At 40.6% G+C, this 21,258-nt stretch overlaps 1 protein-coding gene across 2 annotated transcripts in view; it reads right to left on the bottom strand.

The window, feature by feature from the left end:
• Positions 1 to 1,616: 1,616 nt before the first annotated feature.
• KIAA1671 (KIAA1671 ortholog) overlaps positions 1,617 to 21,258 on the bottom strand; it is a 261,817-nt gene continuing 242,175 nt past the window's right edge. For both annotated transcript variants that reach the window (XM_075830747.1, XM_075830756.1), the window contains 4 exons: positions 14,091 to 14,206; positions 12,894 to 13,057; positions 10,905 to 10,986; positions 1,617 to 2,604 (listed from right to left, as the gene is read on the bottom strand). In XM_075830747.1, coding sequence (XP_075686862.1) covers positions 10,908 to 10,986; positions 12,894 to 13,057; positions 14,091 to 14,206 — 359 coding nt within the window. In that variant the 3' untranslated portion in view covers positions 1,617 to 2,604; positions 10,905 to 10,907. The remainder of the gene's footprint in view (positions 2,605 to 10,904; positions 10,987 to 12,893; positions 13,058 to 14,090; positions 14,207 to 21,258) is intronic.

Below are 21,258 nucleotides of genomic sequence, written 5' to 3'. Positions count from 1 at the left end.
GCCTGAAGGGGTGGTGCATGCCACAGGGATTCTAGCTTCGGTGTTCATTAAAGGAAAGGTAGCACCTATATTTTTTAATTTACTAAATCAAACAATATAGTGACATATCATTTTTCTAACCTCTTATTTTTGGGATTGTAGATTTTTTTTTAATTCTATTATCTGTACATGATTATGGGGTCAGCCATCTTGTCTGAGCAGCTGCTCTACTCTCTTAACAGCAATCAGAGATATGCTTTACAGTGGCCACATGGACCATAATAAACAATAGTCTGGAGATCACGCATTGAATGTTATGTAATTGCAGATGTCACTGTGACGGGAGGGGCAGGGGAAAGAGCTGTCCCCAACACGTACTTTGAATAGTGAATTCTATGTTATCTATATATAGGCATTACCTTTCATTGTAATCCTGCCTGTGTTGATATTGAGGAGACTGGTGAGAAGTGATCTCTACAGAACAGGAAGTGTCAGTCTATTGTGAGGCTCAGTGGCTAGAGTGAAAATTACAGGATTTTAGGATTATTTTTAAATAAAGATAATGACATATATAATTAAAAAAATGTCGAACATAAAAACTCGATATAATCAATAAACCATTTCTTGATGACACATTCCATCTAAATGAATGAGTCACAGACCGCCCCTCAGCATCTGCACAAAGCATAATACAGTATCACTTTTGCCTTGAGTGTTCCTTTAAATTGTGTGATGGTAGACACTCTACTGCCCTATAGTTTACACAGGAATATAACATATTATCCACAGATTTAACCCCCTCTCTAGGGCCAGAAAGTATAATATACTGCACATTCATCAGCATGTAATGCTTTCCATCATACCCTGACACAAGAAGAAATAGACAGTAAGCTTCTACATACTCATTTGGACATTAAGTAATTTTCTTCCTCACAAACTGGTTTAAAAACATGTTCTTCCACTTCATTGTTTTATTACCAAATAGACGGATTTGATGAACTCATCAGTAAGCTCATAGAATTTTTGCATGATGCAGAAAACATACCAGTGATCATCCATATAATGTGTAAGCCTGCAATGCAAGACACAGTAGTCTTAATGGTGCCCAATTAAAGCAGAGGTAATGTCTTGCGAAATGGACACGGATTCTAAAAGGATTTACAATTATTGCTGCTTCCGCCTTTTCTGCCTGCTTGTTGCCAGGTAGAATCTAAAAGCGTGATATGCTATAAAGGCAACATTTTGAACTTGTATTTAGCTCATCCATTGTGTATTAGAATGAATGAGTTGTAAAAGAACCACAGAGGAAGAGTTAATGATTTTTGGACAAAAGGGCAAGGCCGGATTTCACAACTAGAGGCACAACCTTTGGTGATTTAGGCTCCGGCCAATCACCAGCCACATAATTTTTTAGCTTTTTTTTTTTTTTAGCATGATCACTGGTGCTTGTACCCTACAATATCTATTGTTTGTCCAGTCCATCTCTAGAAAATAAAGTTGATCATGCTAGCTAGGCAGAGAAAGCGCTGCCCCCAACAGACACCAGCCTGCTAGGTTCTATGATAAATCCGGTCCTATTGAAGGTCAAATTCAAAAATAGGCACAAGATCTGACACAGACATGCAGAAAACAAGAGGTTACATAGAATACGATTTTAACAGCAACACAAAGGGAGGCGGATATGTATGGAAGACAGGTAATGTTAAAAAGACACAGACGAATGCATCATGAATCTATGCGGCCATACAAAGCAGAACATGAAGTAGAGGGATATGTAAAACAGTACATTGGCAAATCATGCTTATAGTATGTGAATAGCTTTAGTGTGCATCGAGGAAGCAAAAAGAAAGGGAATTACAGGTCAGAGAATGGTTGGTAGCCAGTGATCACAGTAAAAATACGACCTAAAATACCTGCGTTCTAACCACGGTCCAGGAGAAAACATATTGTTCAACAGTAAAATAGTATTGTGCAGAGGCCAAAGTAAAAGCAAGAAAACATAAAATACAAGGTGTTCATTCTCTTTCCTATTAACAATTCTTAAAAATTATTTTACAAAAGTAGTCAAGCATTTTTTGTTGTTATTGGCAGTAAACATTTTGTTCTTTTCTATATATATATATTTATATACTCTGGGACGAATAAATCATCTGGATAGTGAATTACAATATTCTAAGCGACATAAAAGATAAATTCATTTGTGAAATTGATTTTTTCATAAACAAATACAAAAGTCAGTCTTTTTTCCCCCACTCATTCCACATTGAGTCTTCCGCATACAGAACTTGTTTACACATTCGCTCCACTGACCGGTGCTAGTGGCCACTGTCCTGACTCCCTCCATGTCAATAGGTCATCAGGAGGCATGACCTTTGGCTTTTGTACAGCTCTGTTTCAAGTAGGTATCCTTTTCAGTTTTAAAGTGACTTATCTTGTCTACAATAAAATACATTTCTGTTTGTATCTGTGTAAATAGTAAGCAGCTTTTTTTCCGCAAAAATGGGAAGGCACGGAACACGTTGCAGTTGAGATGAAGCAAGACAGCAGAAAGGTGTGCATCTGTAGGGCTGGGTGGATTAAGGCTTATGTAAAACTGCTGTGTCCTCTTCTGATTGAGTGTTGATTCTAGATTAAACAAACAGAAAATACAGAGTTAAACTGCAGAAAAAAAACCAAAGTAGAATTAAACTTAAAGGGAATGTGTTGCCAGCAAAACATGTTTTGTTTTTTTTTTAATTAAACATTCAGTGTGTAGGTGATTAAACATTGTTCACATTTTTTTTATTTTTTTCACGAGTCAGGAAATATTATAAATTAGATTCTAATTTATAATATTTCCCATTGCTGGTCACTAGATGGAGCTATTCCCAAAATTGCAGCATTGCATGTGGTAAAGCAACCACATTGCTTTTTGCTGCAAAATTGGGAAAAAAGCACTCGCTCTAGTGAGCTCTGAGAATCCCCCCCTCCTTTATCCTGGCTAGTGCCGGAATAAACGAGGGGATTGAACGGTCTAACCTCCTACACTGTGTGTCGCCATTTTTTGAGCTAACACACAGTGTAGTAGGTTTACATACAGTAGTAAACACACACAAACATACATAGAAATCTCTTACCTGCTCCTGCCGCCGCGGCTCCCTCCGGCCCGTCCGCTCCGTCTGCTGCCGCTGGTCCAAGTGCACAAGTCCGGAAGCCGCGACCGGAAGTAGTAATCTTACTGTCCGGCCGCGACTTCCGGTCCACAGGAAAATGGCGCCGGACGGCGCGCATTTCAAATTGGACTGTGTGGGAGCGGCGCATGCGCAGTTCCCACACAGACGGCGTACACAGAAGTGGATGGGACGGGCCCCGTTCGCAGTCCCTATGGGACTGTGGCTGCCGTATTCCATGTCTGTATGTGTCGTTAATCGACACATACAGAAATGGAAAAAAAAATGGCAGCCCCCATAGGGAAGAAAAAGTGAAAAAATAGAAAAAAGTAACACACAAACACACAAATAAATAAAAACGTTTTTAATAAAACACTAACATTAAACTGACATGAAAATTTTTTTTGTGGTGACACTGTTCCTTTAAAAATGAAAGGCCTTTAAACTATGTGTAAGAGCTCAGCTTCAGTACCTGTCAGGCTGTTTGAGATTTTGTCACAACTACAGTTGGAGTCGTGTGTGTATATGTCATAAATGTCTAAGATGGAGAAAACCCTTTTAGGCTCTGGTCAGATATGTGTCGTAAAAGAAGAAGACACAATGCTGTGCCAGATGTGTCATACAAATGGCCCCCCCATTCACTTATAATGGGGACCATCAAGGCTCCATTGGGGTTCCACCATTTTGACAGCAAGAATAGCCCTGCAATTCTGGTTGAATTGCCTCAAACACATGTGTGAGCCTAAGAGAACAGTTAGGCCTCATTCACACATTACAGATTTTTTTCCCAGCATTTTGCATTAGAGTTTCTAAGCCAAAACCAGGACCATATCCTCAAATACAGGGGGAATACAATTGAAAGGTTTACACTTCTCTTCTTTGCATTCACTCCTAATTTTGACTTCAAAAACCGAAACAAATCTGCAATTTGTGAATGAGGCCTTATAAGCCCTGATTCCTCCAATCCCAATCACATCGGACTCAGACAAATATGATGCTCTCCAGTCTATCCTTTTATTTCGGAGAACAAACAGCTGAGATGGTATGACAATACACATAGACAACAGACTGTCGCCATTTAAAAAGGGGTTAGGTTTCAGCAAATTAATATATATTTTTTTATAACTATACATTATATAACTATACAATTTTCCAATATAGTTTCTGTATTAATTTCCTACGGTTTTCAAGATCTCTGCTTGCTATCATTCAGTAGGAACAGTCATTGTTTACTTTCAGTGGATACAATTCTGTCTATGGTCATGTGATGGTCACACAGATGCTGGGATCCTTACAAGACAACTCTCATACACATACTGTAACGAGCGGTGCACCTGTGTGTCCATCACATGACAATGCATCCAGTGGAAGTAAACCATGAATGTTCCTACTGAATAACAACAAGCAGAGATCTTGAAAAACAAAGTGTAGTTGCTGAAAGTGGAATAACGCTTTGGGCTGGGTTCACACAGTGTGCCTTTTTTTTTTTTGCTGTTTTTTTTGTTATGTTTTGGTATATAAACCCTCATGTCTATCAATAGGAGTTTATCAACTAAAACAAACAAAAAGGCACAGGGTGATCCCAGCCTTAAGCTGGGTTTATACACACAGATTTCTGTCCAATTTCAATTTAATCAGACCAATATCGATCTAAATTGATGTATGTAAATGGACAATTGATCTGATTGAAATTGGTCTCATCAGAAAAAGAACCTGATCTGATGTGCTTATAAATCTTAACCCCTTGAGTACCCAGCTCATTTTGGCCTTGAGGACCAGACCCATTTTTTCAAATCTGACATGTATCACTTTATGTGGTAATAACTCCGGAATGCTTTTACCTATCCAATTGATTCTGAGATTGTTTTCTCGTGACATATTGTACTTTAGTTTAGTGCAAAAATTTGGTCGATAAATTCATTGCTTATTTGTGAAAAACACCAACATTTAGCGAAAATATGAAGAAATTATGATTTTTCCAATTTAAATGCATCTGCTTGTAAAACAGATGGTAATACCACACAAAATAGTTACCAATTAACATCCCCCATATGTCTACTTTATGTTTGCATTGTTTTTTGAACATCCTTTTATTTTTCTATGACCTCACAAGGCTTAGAACTTTAGCAGCAATTTCTCATATTATTAAGAAAATTTCAAAAAGCGATTTTTTCAGGGACGAGTTCAGTTCTGAAGTGGTTTTGAGTGCCCTATATATTAGAAACCCCCATAAAACACCCCATTTTGAAAACTGCACCCCTCAAAGTATCCAAAACAGCATTCAGAAAGTGTTTCAACCCTTTAGGCGTTTTACAGGAATTGAAGGAAAGTAGAGCTGAAATTTTCAAATTTCATTTTTTTTTACAAAATTCATATGTAATACATTTTCTTCTGTACCACAGAAGGTTTTACCTGAGAAACGCAACTAAATATTTATTGCACAGATTCTGCAGTTTTTAGAAATATCCCACATGTGGCCCTAGTGCGCTAATGGACTGAAACACAGGCCTCAGAAGCAAAGGAGCACCTCTTGGATTTTGGGGCCTCCTTTTTTCAGAATATATTTTAGGCACCATGTCAGGTTTGAAGAGGTCTTGTGGTGCCAAAACAGTGGAAACCCCCAAAAGTGACCGCCATTTTTTAAACTACACCCCTCAGGGAATTTATCTAGGGGTATAGTTATCATTTTGACCCCACAGGTTTTTTGCTGAATTTATTGGAATTAGTCTGTGAAGATGAAAAGAGACTTTTTTTTGGAAAAAACACAGAATTTTCTAATTTTTATAAAGAATAAAGGAGAAAAAGCACCTCAACATTTGTAAAGCAATTTCTCCTGATTACAGAAATACCCCATATGTGGTAATAAACTGCTGTTTGGACCCATGGCAGGGCTCAGAAGGGACGGAGCACCATTTGGATTTTGCAGCTCAGATTTTGCTGAATTGGTTTCTGGGGGCCATGTCGCATTTGCAGAGTCCCTGAAGTACCAGTACAGTAGAAATTCCCCAGATGTGATCCCAATTTGGAGACTATACCAATGAAAGAATTAAATTAGAGGTGTAGTGAGCATTTTGAGCCCTCAGGTGTTTTATAGATTTTATTAGAATTGGTCCGTGAAAATGAAAACATTTTTTTTTCCCAATAACCTGTAGCTTTAGCTCAGAATTTTTCATTTCCACAAGGAATACAGGAGAAAAGACACCCCAAAATGTGTTACACAATTTCTCCTGATTACGGAAATACCCCATATGTGGTTGTAAACGGCTATTTGGACATACGGCAAGGGTCTAAACGGAAAAAGTGCAATTTCGTTTTTGGAGTGGAGATTTTACAAAATTTGTTTTTGACGCCATGTTGCATTGCGCTGAGGTACGAGTACAGTGAAAACTACCGAGAAGTGACCCCATTTAGGAAACTACACCCCTCAAGGAATTCATCTAGAAGTGTAGTGAGCATTTTTACCCCCAAAGGTTTTGCAGAAATTAGTGCACAGTGGATGTTGCAGATTGAAAATTGACATTTTCCACATATATGCTATTTCAGTGCCCAATGCGTTGGGCCCAGCTTGTACCACTGGAGACATACGCCCCATAAATTGTTAAGCGGTTCTCCAGAGTACGGTAATACCCCATATGTGGTCATAAACCGCTGTTTGGGCACACTGCCAGGCCCAGAAGGAGCACCATTTGGCTTTTGGAGCGCAGATTTTGCTTGGTAGTAGTTTTGTTTAGTGTTTTACTGGTGTTTCAGTTTATAATGTGTGGGCATATGTAATCTGTGCGGAGTACATACATTTTTTGCGCGACACACTGTCGTTTTTATTGGTACCATGTTTGGCTACGCGCAACTTTTTGATCACTTTTTATTCCATTTTTTTGGAAACGTGACCAAAAAAGGAAATTCTGCCATTGTTTTTTATGGTATTTTTTTTACGGTGTTCACCGTGCGGGATAAATAATATGATATTTTTTTAAGTCAGGCCGATACGAACGCGGCGATACCTATTATGTCTAGTTTTTGTCTTTTTTTTCTAATTATAAAGGGCTTGATCAGGGAAACGGCGATTATTGTTTTTATTACGTAAAACTTGTATTTATTTATCGAAAACTTTTTTTTCACTTTTTATTTTACACATACTAGGGGACTGGAAGATCTGATCTTCTGATCCCCTGTACAATGCACTGCACTACTTCTGTATGTACTTGTGTAGTGCAGTGTATTGTAACTGTCACTTTACAACTGACAGTTGAGCCTATTACGTCCTGCCTTGGGCAGGACCTAATAGGCTCCCGTACCTGGCAACCAGGAAGCCGTTGCTAGGCTTCCTGGTTGCCATTGCAACAATCAGAACCCCGCGATTTTTCGCGGGGGGGGGCAATGGGGTGCAGAGGAAGCCCCCTCCCTCTGTATCAATCACTTAAATGCCGCTGGCGCTATTGACAGCGGCATTTAAGGAGTTAAACTACAGCGATCGGAGAGGACAGTGATCGCTGTAGTTGCAGTGGGATGTCGGCTGTATATTACAGCCGACATCCGAAGAAGATGGAGCGAGCACAGCTCCTGTGCCCGCTTCATCCTCAGGGCGTTACTATACGCCCATTTTCGGGAAGGGGTTAATAAAAATAGTGTTTGTTTTTTTTACACCGCTTTCTCTGATCTCCTCACGTATCTCACAGAAGTGAGGAGATCAGAGAAAGTGACAGGAGCTTTCTCCTGCAGAAGACGTCACAGACGGCTGTGATTGGTCAGTCTTCAGAGACTGACCAATCACAGCAATCGCCGGCATTGGGGACTGCTAATTGGTCCCCAGGCCGGTAGCAGAGACGGTTAGCTGTCAATGACAGCTGCCGCCGCTGTTCTGTCACTATGTGATTTCACATAGTGACAGTTTATTCCTGCGCCGTAATAGTACGTCGAAGGTACGCTGGAATAAGCGGCCAGCGACGTACTATTACGTCGAAGGTACGCAAGGGGTTAAGGTGGCCAAACACATAAAATAACCGGAGGTCGAACTAGCAATTTATTCGACAGTTATTTCTCTCGACTCCCTGATAAACATGCAAGCTGGGTGAATGTTTAGGTCAATGGGGAGTGGAAAAATGTCCTGTGGGAATAAAAGAAACGCAACATGCCCGATCTAATATGTTATGGGGGGGGGGGGGGGGGGTGTCAGGTAGCCCCTATACACATTAGATCGTCGACTGTCTCTGCTGAAATCAGCAGGTTCTACTGAGTATTGTCTAATGTGTATGGCCAGCTTTTGTCTTTCAATCTCCATTATCAACATGATTATAGTGTCTAGTATAATATTTCAAAGATATCTGAAATACAACCCAATTTTAGGAAATTGGAAGTTTTGATTTTACCCAGATCAAAACAATTTAGTTAAAGAGGCTCTGTCACCAGATTTTGCAACCCCTATCTGCTATTGCAGCAGATAGGCGCTGCAATGTAGATTACAGTAACGTTTTTATTTTTAAAAAACGAGCATTTTTGGCCAAGTTATGACCATTTTTGTAGTTATGCAAATGAGGCTTGCAAAAGTCCAAGTGGGTGTGTTTAAAAGTAAAAGTCCAAATGGGTGTGTATGATGTGCGTACATCGGGGCGTTTTTAATACTTTTACTAGCTGGGCGCTCTGAAGAGAAGTAACATCCTCTTCTCTTCAGAACGCCCAGCTTCTGACAGTGCAGACCTGTGACGTCACTCACAGGTCCTGCATCGTGACGGCCACATCGGCACCAGAGGCTACAGTTGATTCTGCAGCAGCATCAGCGTTTGCAGGTAAGTCGATCTTACCTGCAAACGCTGATGCTGCTGCAGAATCAACTGTAGCCTCTGGTGCCGATGTGGCCGTCACGATGCAGGACCTGTGAGTGACGTCACAGGTCTGCACTGTCAGAAGCTGGGCGTTCTGAAGAGAAGAGGATGTTACTTCTCTTCAGAGCGCCCAGCTAGTAAAAGTATTAAAAACGCCCCGATGTACGCACATAATACACACCCACTTGGACTTTTACTTTTAAACACACCCACTTGGACTTTTGCAAGCCTCATTTGCATAACTACAAAAATGGTCATAACTTGGCCAAAAATGCTCGTTTTTTAAAAATAAAAACGTTACTGTAATCTACATTGCAGCGCCTATCTGCTGCAATAGCAGATAGGGGTTGCAAAATCTGGTGACAGAGCCTCTTTAAGAAAAATAATTTCTATCCTAACAAAATATTTGTGTGTAAACGGGCAACTCAGACCGATCTTACATATAGTGCAATTGGTCCGATTGGTAAACTTTGGAATTGAAGTGATAATGGTTACTGCCAGGCCAATTGTCCCATAGTGTGTACAAAAACTTGTGTCTAAATGCCATTTCGGGCAAAAAGAAAAATATAGACTGAGAATACGGCGTAAAGGCCCATTTACACTTGTAAATGTTGCTACGATTGTAACGATAATTGCCATTACATAGTGATTGATTGTCACAAAAGCTGTCACTAGGCAACTGTGATGCTCCTCACCAGGCCAAAACACCACCATGCCAGAATATCCATCAGATCCTTAGAAATTATTTTTAAAACCACTTATCTTATCGTTCATCGGTGGTTTGGAAAATAGTTCCATATAAATGGGCCTCAAGATCAAAGAATATTTCAGAGCTCTGTGTTCGGTTTATAGCTTTGAAATGCACCATTGCCTGCCCTCTATTATGGCATGTTGCAGATGCCTTCAGTTAAGCGGATCTGTCCTAGTGACAAATACCCGCAAAAATATGTTTGGATTTACAAGTGCTGTTAAAGGACGGGTGGCGCGAAAAATTTTTTATATCAATTTGCTTTTAGTGTTTTATTAAAAAAAAAAATATTTATTCGTGTTTTTGTGTTTTACTTTTTTTTATTTTGTAACTTTTTCTTCCCTATGGGGGCTGCCATTTTTTTTTCCATCTCTGTATGTGTCGATTAACGACACATACAGACATGGAATACGGCACATACAGCCCCATAGTGAATGCGAACGGGACCCGTTCCATTCACTATGCTGTACGCCGTCTGTGTGGGAACGGCGCATGCGCCGCTCCCACACAGTCCAAATTGAAGGTCTTCGGCCGAGCGACGTCCGGCGCCATTTTCTTGTGGACCGGAAGCCGCGGCCGGACAGTAAGATTACTACTTCCGGAACATGTGTTCTGAAGCAAGCACTTGGAGCGGAGGGAGCAGACGGAGCGGAGGGAGCGGCGGCGGCAGGAGCAGGTAAGTTATTTCTGTGTATGTACGTGTTTTACTGTGTGTTTACTACTGTATGTAAACCTACTACACTGTGTGTTCGCTCAAAAAATGGCGACACACAGTGTAGGAGGTTTGACCGTTCAATCCCCTCCTTTCTCCTGGCACTAGCCAGGATAAAGGAGGGGGGATTCTGGGAGCTCACTAGAGCGAGTGTGTATTCTCAAATTTTGCAGCATAAAGCAATGTGGTTGCTTTACCACATGCCAATGCTGCAATTTTGGGAATTGCTCCATCTAGTGACCAGCACTGGGAAATGTTATAAATTAGAATCTAATTTATAATAATTCCAGACTCGTGAAAAAATTAAAAAAATTAGAACAAGGTTTAATCATTTATACACTAACTGTTTAACTAAAAAAAATTAAAAAAAATTTCTAGTGACACATTACCTTTAAAGAAACGAGCTTTGCATTGTCTTCTGCAGCACAGGCACCAAACACTGCATTCTTTAGAGATCGTTTTTTTTTTTAACAGATAAGAATATAAAACAAGCATACCTGTTAACTGTGGTTCTCATATTGGCTCTGTCTCTTCTTTGATTTCAGCTCCTTTAACCACTGTGGTGATGCACTTGCCCCTCTGAAATCAACAAAATAAAAATAATCAGTATGTTTAGTTAAATCAGGTGGCATGTCAAAGATATTATCCATACAGTTATACAAATGATCAGACTTGCTATTCGTGAGCAGTAATCCCTTTTCTGCTAATGGAAAACACGGGGCAAGCCCCCTAAAGTGCTAATACAGACATAAGATTTTTTGGGGATCTGCACACAATCTCATGTCAGGATACATCTGCCATCAGAGGAAACAACTGGTCTGACCTTCCGCTAAGATAAGTGGAGCCAGAACAGTGTCACCTTCTTATCTCTTTCTCACCACAGAAAAACATGCCCACACAATAAAACATTTTTAACCTGGTTTATTACTACATGCCTTTAAAGCGGATAGGGCCGCATAGTATTGTGACAGGTTTGCTGCACTATTTGTTAAAACAGCACAAAAAAATTGTTCTATCTGGCTAATACAACCCAACAAAGAATCCAGCGAACTCCTAGTTGGGAGTCCACTGTAATTATAGGGGGGGCAATTAATCAAGGGGAGTTTTGAGCACAGACCACTTGTGTGGCACACATCTTTTCTGCACCATATCACGCTACAGAGCGCGATGTCCGTTTTCTTTTCTAGTTTCTATACTCAGAAATAAGTTGTTTGCTTTGTTAGGCTCTTTAACCAAATGACAATATTATACGAATAGTGCAGCCGACCTGTACCCTTACTATGCTGCCCAATGCCAATTTACTCTTATGTAACATTTATGGGTCTTTTCATATAGGATTGCTGCATTCCCCTCTTCCTCTGCCCCTACTCCTCCCTCATCCTAATTTTTATGTTAAAAAAGTCAATAAAAACATTTAAAAAATAAAAAATGTGACTGTAAAACAAAACTTGTTTATGGTGTGGGAGTGAAGGAAGATAGCTATTGGCCAGCAGTTATCTTATGTTTATGGCCAGCTTCAGAATTATGATCAGCTAGATGCAACAGAACTGATGAAATTAGCCACTACTGTCACATTCAGAAATTGTGCTTGCATACAGTATAAACTACAAATATAAAAGTGCAACCTGACAGATAGATCGATAGATAAAATAGGAGAAAGAAGCACATTGGTAATTTCAATATGATGTGGGTGCCAGCGTTTTTGACCTTGATCCAGGGTCATACAAAATATTAGAAAAATCGCAGCACTCCAGGAATTTGAATACAGGTGATGTCATTGAAAAAGCCCTCATAGAGAGGGTGAAACGTTGTAGTGGATGTTGGTTGAATAAACCCAAGTTTTTTTGAGTGCTGCTTCGTTCTCTTTTTCTGTGATGTCATTTATTCATCCATCTAGATAAATACAATGTTTCATCCCTCTCACAGGGACTTTCTCAAGTCAGAAAGTACCCGTGAGGCTGTGTTCACATCTGCGTCAGGGCTCCGTTCCGACGGAGCTTTCCGTCGGAACGGAGCCCTGACAGACAGAAAATGGAAACCAGAGGTTTCCGTTTCCATCATCATTGATATCAATGGTGACGGATCCAGTGCCAATGGTTTCCGTTTGTCTCAATTGTGAAGGGGTTCCGTCGTTTTAACGATAATCGATAATGGAGACAAACAGAAACCATTGCCACCGGTTCCGTCCCCATTAAAATGATGATTGAAATGGAAACCTCTGGTTTCCGTTTGTGTCAGTCAGGGCTCCGTTCCGATGGAAAATTTTGACGGAACGGAGCCCTGACGCAGATGTGAACGCAGTTAGAGATGGATAAAACGTTGTATTTATCTACATGGGTGAATAAATCACATCACACGTATTCAAATTCCTGGAGTGCTGCAAACTATTGAGATAGATAGATAGATAGATAGATAGATAGATAGATAGATAGATAGATAGATAGATAGATAGATAGATAGATAGATAGATAGCAGGGTCAGCTGACCTGTCTTGTATGTCCGCAGAGGTTGGCAAAAGTTTGATACCCAGTGTTCCTTGTGGAAGAGGGGATTTTGGCGACCTTGAGGGTTGAGCAGAAGCCTGAGGTGAAGAAGGTTGAGTTGAAGATTCACTACTGCTTTCTGCCTCTTGCCTTTTCCGAAGTTGGGCCTGTTGAAAACACTTTATTAGTATGGCATATTACATTGACCGTACTATTGCAGAGAAAAAGTGAGACAATTGCCTTTAGCAACCAGTCAGATGTTACACATATCATTTATTCTAAGGCTGTGTGGAAAATAAAAACAGCGACACGATTGGCTGTTCTAGGTAACTCGTTCACTTTTCCTTTGCACTAGATTTTGAATTGTACATAAATGTTACTTGGAATTGTACGTAGTTTGAAGAAAAGCAAACAATAGAAAACAATTACTAAAATCGTGGTTTCAAATTTCAGTAATACAAACAGCGATGAATAATACAGATTGTGGTAGTTAGCAGAGTTGCCATGATAAAAGTTAAAGAGAAACCTACCAGCAAATATCTATAAAAGTTGATTTAACATCCATTAAAATTGTGAAAACTGTTATTTAACATTCCCCACATCAATGTCTTCATTGTAATCGGCTTAAATAATGGTAAATGTGATTGCATGTATGTAAACATTAATGTGACTGGGGATTTGAATACACACAAGGTTCCATAACTATAATAATGAAAACTTTCAGGTGCAGAATCTCAGTACGACAGTGTCAGGCTCTGATCGGTAACTTCAAGCAATCATTTTTCAGCATAGAAGATTTAAAAAAAAAAAATCATATTTTTTTTTATATACAGTAAAAGGGTTTTATTTTTTTTCTGGTAGGTGCCCTTTTAAGGAATTAAAAACTAATTTTTCAAATACCCTGTTAGGGAATTTTGAATTAAAGGGGCTGTCCACTTTCAGCAAACTCGTTATTTTTTCTTAATTAAAGTGATACAATTTTCCAATAGAATTCCTCACGTTTTGTCAAGATCTCTGATTGTTGTTAGGCCCCATGCACATGATTTACGTGAAGGTATCCGTGCAGTAGAGACCTTCCGTAAAAAAACAGGACATATCCTATTTTTTTATTTTACAGACCGTGCTCCCATACTTTATAATTGGAGCACGGTCCGCAAACTGTCCCGTGAAAAACATATTAGTCACAGCGAAGAAATTTACCATCAGAGAGGAGTGGTCCATTCCAGGAAACATTGGCATTCTCTGGGACGGAAGTGAAGACCTTTGAGGGTTTTCTTCTTCGCCTTCAACCTCATCCTTTTTCTCAGGTTTGTCATCTAAAATTCCAGACACAAAGTAACCAAATTAAGGTTTCGAATATTTAACCAGTAATATACTGTAAAAGACAAAACAAATAGACTGTGTTAAGATGTCCATATCCGTTCGATGAATCTGCGGATTCCAGCGGGTCCAGTCAAAAATTGAGTGTACGCAAGTGTCGCTACTCTTCCCTGACGGCAGAAGTCAGGGGAAAGAAGGATAGGGCATGTTGGGTTTTGGCATCGGCTTATTCCCTTCTCCCCATTGTGAATATTTGCACGCTCTACTGAGTGTAAATGTCTAAGTGGGGGTCGGGAGGAATAGCTCGATACGTTGACAGCTATCTAAGGTGTATGGCCTTGTGCAGGGCCTGGGGAGGTGCAAGACCCCCTCAGACCCTGCACTAAATACAACACCGTTTAGGAGTTTTGCTTAGAGCATTCTTTTACAGGGTATGCCCACCATTTGACAGCCTATATATGTATGTATAAAACTCAATTTAAAAAGTTGAGTAACTTTGTAAATACCGTACATTGCTTTACTTATTTTGCACTTACGTTAACTAATGTATTATAGTTTAGACCTGCAGCTTGTCGGCAGCCACATCCTGAACAAAAGGATAAGCTCCTATCAAGCATTAGGAGAGTTAATTTTTAGTACATTAGATTGTATAGTACCTGGCGTAAAGACTACACTTCCCAGAATGCAAATTACCAAAAATCTCTAGGCTGGCATTAAGGCAGCAAGAAATGCTAGATTTCAGCTGTGAAGCTTGCAGAATTATTAATACAGATTTATGCTATAATACAGGATGTAATTCAGGATCAGTACAAGATAAGTAAAGCGCTGCATTTACAAAGTTACTCAACCTTTTTAAGTAGATTAATTCTATATGTGTACTGTAAGATAATGTTAAATAGGAACATACATTTTAAAGGGGTTTTCCCAGTGAGATGTTAAATTCAATTGGTATAATGTTGATGTGTATCGGAGATCAAGACATATATACTACACTTCAATTGCACTAGAGTGAAAGATCAAAAAGGCACATACTATATGTAGTTGACTACATTATTGAGTGCTGTGGAGTAAAGGTCCTCTTACACAGTCCGTCCTGGGCCGGGTAAACGAGTGCCGATCAACGAGACAGCACGTTGATCGGCACTCGTTTGCTCCTTTCACAAGGAGCTATGTATGGGTACGAGCACTCGTTACTCCGATCGCTCGCCCCCATACATCATCATGTCGGCAGCACGTCTCCCTGCTTACACAGGGAAATGTGCTGCTGACAACAATAATATTTTACTTTTTTAAAACAATACGATCAGCAGACGAACGAGCGTTTGCTTGTTCATCTGCTGATTGCTGCCCTGTTTACACAGGGCAATTATCGGCAACAAGTGTTCTATGAATGAGCGTTTGTCCGATAATTGGCCCGTGTAAAAGGGGTTTTCCCACGAAGGACACTTATGATATAGCCACAGGATACGTCGTAAATGTCAGATAGATGCGGGTCCCACCTCTGGGACCCGCACCTATCTCTAGAACGGTAATAACTAATTGCCGTTAGGCAAAAAAGCCCTGTTTTCCAACTGCCATGAAAGATAATAAATAAATAAAGTAAATTCTTTAATGTGCTATATATAGCAATAGGACAGACCACATGAAAGTTAAAAATATCACTGCTTGATTGCCGGGTAAACGTATGCAAGACTGCTGTCCATGCACTAGTGTGATACACCTATAAACCAACGTGCCACGACCGCTGACTTAGCCGTCAGTGGTTATAGTGTGTGATTTAGTTTAACCAGCAAGCAGGAATTAAAAATTGAAGAGCCCCCCCGACATGTTTCGTTACTGCTGTAACGTCCTCAGGGGAAATGGGGCTAATGGCGACGCGCCGAGAAATCCTCCCCTCTTGTAAAGTCCGTCTATGACGTAAGCCAAAGTACGTCAGTATACACTCCCAATCACCGAGAGCGAAAGAGTACCAGCCTCCACAGCTGATCCGTGGGCCAATAGGAGGCCGTTCATGGAGCCAATCAGCCATGGAGAGGTGCGCAGGCGCACACTTGCCGATCGGAAACGTAGTCCAAAAGAAGTCCTATAGTGATAGACTGATTATACAGCGTCTATGCTGGTACAATTGAGGACCACGCATGCGCAGTGATACAAAATCACAACTTAGAGAAAAGTAAGATAAGATTACAGTGTAAGTGGAAAGTATAAAGTAGGCAGTGACGCCTGTGCATGCATAGATGGATAGGACTTCATTTCGCTAAAATGAAGGAAACGGAGCACCGTTGGTAAATGATATAAAGAACCTAATCATACAGCAGGACCTATATGTTTATCCAAGATAAGGACAAACATATGGTCTCCACTTTATTAGGAGATGGAAGCATGGACTAATGGGAAGCGGCAGTGTGCGCAGGGCACATACATATCATGAGGGACATAGTCTGAGGAGTCAATAGTTTGTGGACAAATGCACAGCATATGCAAGGATCACGGTAAAAGTGACGCATGCGCATGTAGATGATATCCAGACTTAGAGTAAGTCGGGTATGAATTCATGAATTCAGCGGACTTGTTTTACCTGGAATAAAGATGTAACCAAACATCACAGTGCCCGAGGCAGAGCGAGAAGTAAATGATGCAATTAATACATTAGGGAGCATAAGTAGATAAATCTCCATTTCACTCTGCATCGGAATCGGATGCGGATAGGATACAGGGATTACAAAGTCCATTGGGTTGACTAAATGTCAGATGGATATCAATTGCAAATATTGATTCCAAATTAAGAGGGGAGAATATGGGGGCCGCCATAAAAATGTGGTCCTAGATAGTGTAAACTTTATGAGAGAAACTTGTGAGATTTACTAAAGTATCCATAATTCATCGTCAAGAACAGGTATATGGCTACACTATACTAGTATATCAATTAATCAATAAATGTGTATAAACACATATAGGAGAGAAGCCACAATGCGCATTAGGGACACGTAATCAAGAGCTCCAATAAAAAACAGAAACAGCATCAGAGAAAAGCAGTGAAGGTGAACCCCTCATTCAAGCCCTGCGGGGTCACGGTGCCGAGCCGATGAATCCACCGTGCCTCCTCTTGTAGGAGTCTTCGATCTAAGTTACCCGCCCTGGGGCCCAGTTTAAGCTGGACAACACCCCAGAATTGCAACAATCGAGTATCACCCCCATGAAATTTATGGAAATGCCTGGATAGAGTAGTATCTTCTTTATTATTGATGGTACTCCGGTGTTTGGAGATTCGTCTCCTCAATTCCTGAACGGTCTTGCCCACGTACAACTTAGGACATGGGCATTTCGCTATGTATATAACTCCACTAGATTGGCAATTGATAAATTGTTTAATCTCATACAGTTTACCATCCACTGGATTGGTAAAATTCTTAACTGTTGGCATGAGATGGCAAAAGGAACATTTGCCACATGGATGAGAACCTTTGACTGATCTTTTTAGCCAACTAGATGGAGCACATGATATTTTTAACTTTCATGTGGTCTGTCCTATTGCTATATATAGCACATTAAAGAATTTACTTTATTTATTTATTATCTTTCATGGCAGTTGGAAAACAGGGCTTTTTTGCCTAACGGCAATTAGTTATTATTGTGTATTGCGCCCACCAACTACCCAGGATCCTTTTCATTTTTGTTAGTATCTCTAGAACGGGGCCCCTATAAACCCCGTTCTAGCTTTTATGCCAACGAGGACTCCCGGACACTTACTAATTACACGGTCGGGAGTTACGGAAACCGCATAACTCGCTGAGCTACGCCGTTTCCATTTCTCATAGTAGTGAATGGCAGTTACGGAAGAAGCGTAGCATGGGAGCTACGCTGTTTCCGTAACTACCATTCAGTTCCATGGGGCTTACGGAAATAGCGTAGCTCAACGAGCTACGCTGTTTTCTCTTTCATAGTCGGAAATCAGCCGGAACACAAAAGGTAGAACAGGATTTAGGGGCCCCGTTCTAGAGATAGGTGCGGGTCCCAGCGGTGGGACCCACATCTATCTGACATTTGAGACATATCATGTGGATAGGTCATAAATGTCCCCCGTGGGAAAACCTCTTTAAGAGAGAGGTTTGCTGTGGAAGAAATTCCAAAAATCTTCCATCACCCCTACATTGCAATGTATGGTTGTTACTGATTTAATTGTTTGCATCCCAGGATGAAAAATAAGATAGAAAAATAAAACACCTTATACTAAAGTATACTCAAACTATTCCAATGAACAACTAAAACAGCTACTTTGTAAATCACAACCATTTTATACCAGAAAACTGCCACACAAATAACACTTCCCTACAATGCGGATACAATGGCTGGACCATTGTACTGAACAAGCACTTTTTACATTTTGTCTCATCCCCATTTCCTCATAGATTGTAAGCTCTTGCGAGCAGGGTCCTCACTCCTCTTGTATCTCTTACTATTTCCTCATAGATTGTAAGCTCTTGTGAGCAGGGTCCTCACTCCTCTTGTATCTCTTACTATTTCCTCATAGAATGTAAGCTCTTGAGAGCGGGTCCTCACTCCTCTTGTATCTCTTACTATTTCCTCATAGATTGTCAGCTCTTGCGAGCAGGGTCCTCACTCCCTTGTATCTCCTATTTCCTCATAGATTGTAAGCTCTTGCGAGCAGGGTCCTCACTCCCTTGTATCTCCTATTTCCTCATAGAATGTAAGCTCTTGAGAGCGGGTCCTCACTCCTCTTGTATCTCTTACTATTTCCTCATAGATTGTAAGCTCTTGTGAGCAGGGTCCTCACTCCTCTTGTATCTCCTCCTATTTCCTCATAGATTGTAAGCTCTTGTGAGCAGGGTCCTCACTCCTCTTGTATCTCTTACTATTTCCTCATAGATTGTAAGCTCTTGTGAGCAGGGTCCTCGCTCCTCTTGTATCTCTTACTATTTCCTCATAGATTGTAAGCTCTTGTGAGCAGGGGCCTCACTCCTCTTGTATCTTTTACTATTTCCTCATAGATTGTAAGCTCTTGTGAGCAGGGTCCTCACTCCTCTTGTATCTCTTACTATTTCCTCATAGATTGTAAGCTCTTGTGAGCAGGGTCCTCACTCCTCTTGTATCTCCTCCTATTTCCTCATAGATTGTAAGCTCTTGTGAGCAGGGTCCTCACTCCTCTTGTATCTTACTATTTCCTCATAGATTGTAAGCTCTTGTGAGCAGGGTCCTCACTCCTCTTGTATCTCTTACTATTTCCTCATAGATTGTAAGCTCTTGTGAGCAGGGTCCTCACTCCTCTTGTATCCCTTACTATTTCCTCATAGATTGTAAGATCTTGTGAGCAGGGTCCTCACTCCTCTTGTATCTCTTACTATTTCCTCATAGATTGTAAGCTCTTGTGAGCAGGTGCCTCACTCCTCTTGCATCTCTTACTATTTCCTCATAGATTGTAAGCTCTTGTGAGCAGGGTCCTCACTCCTCTTGTATCTCTTACTATTTCCTCATAGATTGTAAGCTCTTGTGAGCGGGTCCTCACTCCTCTTGTATCTCTTACTATTTCCTCATAGATTGTAAGCTCTTGTGAGCAGGGTCCTCACTCCTCTTGTATCTCTTACTATTTCCTCATAGATTGTAAGCTCTTGTGAGCAGGGTCCTCACTCCTCTTGTATCTCTTACTATTTCCTCATAGATTGTAAGCTCTTGTGAGCAGGGTCCTCACTCCTCTCTTACTATCTCCTCATAGATTGTAAGCTCTTGTGAGCAGGGTCCTCACTCCTTTTGTTTGAATTATAAATTAGTTTTGTCACTATGTAATATCTGATATTATCTGTACAAGTTTCCTCTGAATTGTAAAGTGCTGCGCAACATGTTGGCGCGATGTAAATAAAGATTATTATTATACAATGTAGCCATTGTGCCAGAATAATTCTGCCTTTCAATTCATGTATAATACTTCCATACATTACCCAAATAATACGAATGTATACTGCTAACATAACAGTTATTCAGGAAAGTGTTTTTATGCTTGGTGAATGAATCAAATACACTTCTTTGGATTATCTTGAGTGCTGCAGTTCCTTTCTTCGATTGCTAACATAACAGTGCCATATATTTCCCACAGTATACGAAGAAATATGCCCAAATACCGCCATAAAATGACTAAATAGTAAAAGGGTTATTGGTATAGATCCCGGTGGTCTAGAGCAGTAAAAGGGTTATGGTAAAGTCCTGGGTGGTCTAGGGCAGTAAAGAAATTAAAATGCCCATACACATCAGATAGAAGTTGGCCAAACCCGCCATTGGACACACATGCATGCCCGTCCGAGCTTGCATGTTTATGCGAGTATCAGGAGGAATAGATGTCAGCCCTCATGCGTAAGGGCAGTTTTACTCGTTACTCACCACTTATCCTGTCTAAATCTAATCACATTCAGCTTCCCTTTCCTTCCCTGCTCTGGTCATACAGATCAGTGCAGAATAAGGCTACATTCATATGAGCATGATAGATTTACACGTGCAAAAAAACGCACGTAAATCTGTCCGTTGTGTTTTTGCATCAGTGTGCTTTGCGTGTGGCATGTGTTTTTCACGCACTTGCACGCACTTTTTTATTTCAATGTAATTGATGCATAAAACACGGACAGCACATGGATGTGCGTCTGTGTGCTGTCCGCAGTTTTCACACACCCATTGACTTTAATGGGTGCGTGGGTGCGTAGGTGCGTGAAAACTCACCAATATAGGACATGCAGTGAGTTTCACGCAACAGACACTCGCTGCGTGAAAACTCCCACTCGTGTGAATAGCCCCATTGAAATCAATGGGGCCGTGTGCTGTGCATTGGTTCAACGCACAGCACACGGACGAGACTCGCGCTCATCTGAATGAGACAGAAAGGATTGTGCGACTGTGATTAAACAGCTGCACAGTTTTCTCTATTGTCGTGAAGGGCGTCAGTGTAAATGAGTACCATTCCCAACTACTGCAACGGACAGTGTAGCGGAATGGTTTTACAGTTAACTCTCAGGTTGCTTTTAGGAGTTCTAGTTCTTGGGGACTG

The sequence above is a fragment of the Rhinoderma darwinii genome, chromosome 1 (genome assembly GCF_050947455.1).
Source record: "Rhinoderma darwinii isolate aRhiDar2 chromosome 1, aRhiDar2.hap1, whole genome shotgun sequence".
NCBI lineage: Eukaryota > Metazoa > Chordata > Amphibia > Anura > Rhinodermatidae > Rhinoderma > Rhinoderma darwinii.
The sequence above is the reverse complement of the archived record's forward strand: the minus strand, read 5'-3'. Positions and strand labels throughout refer to the sequence as shown.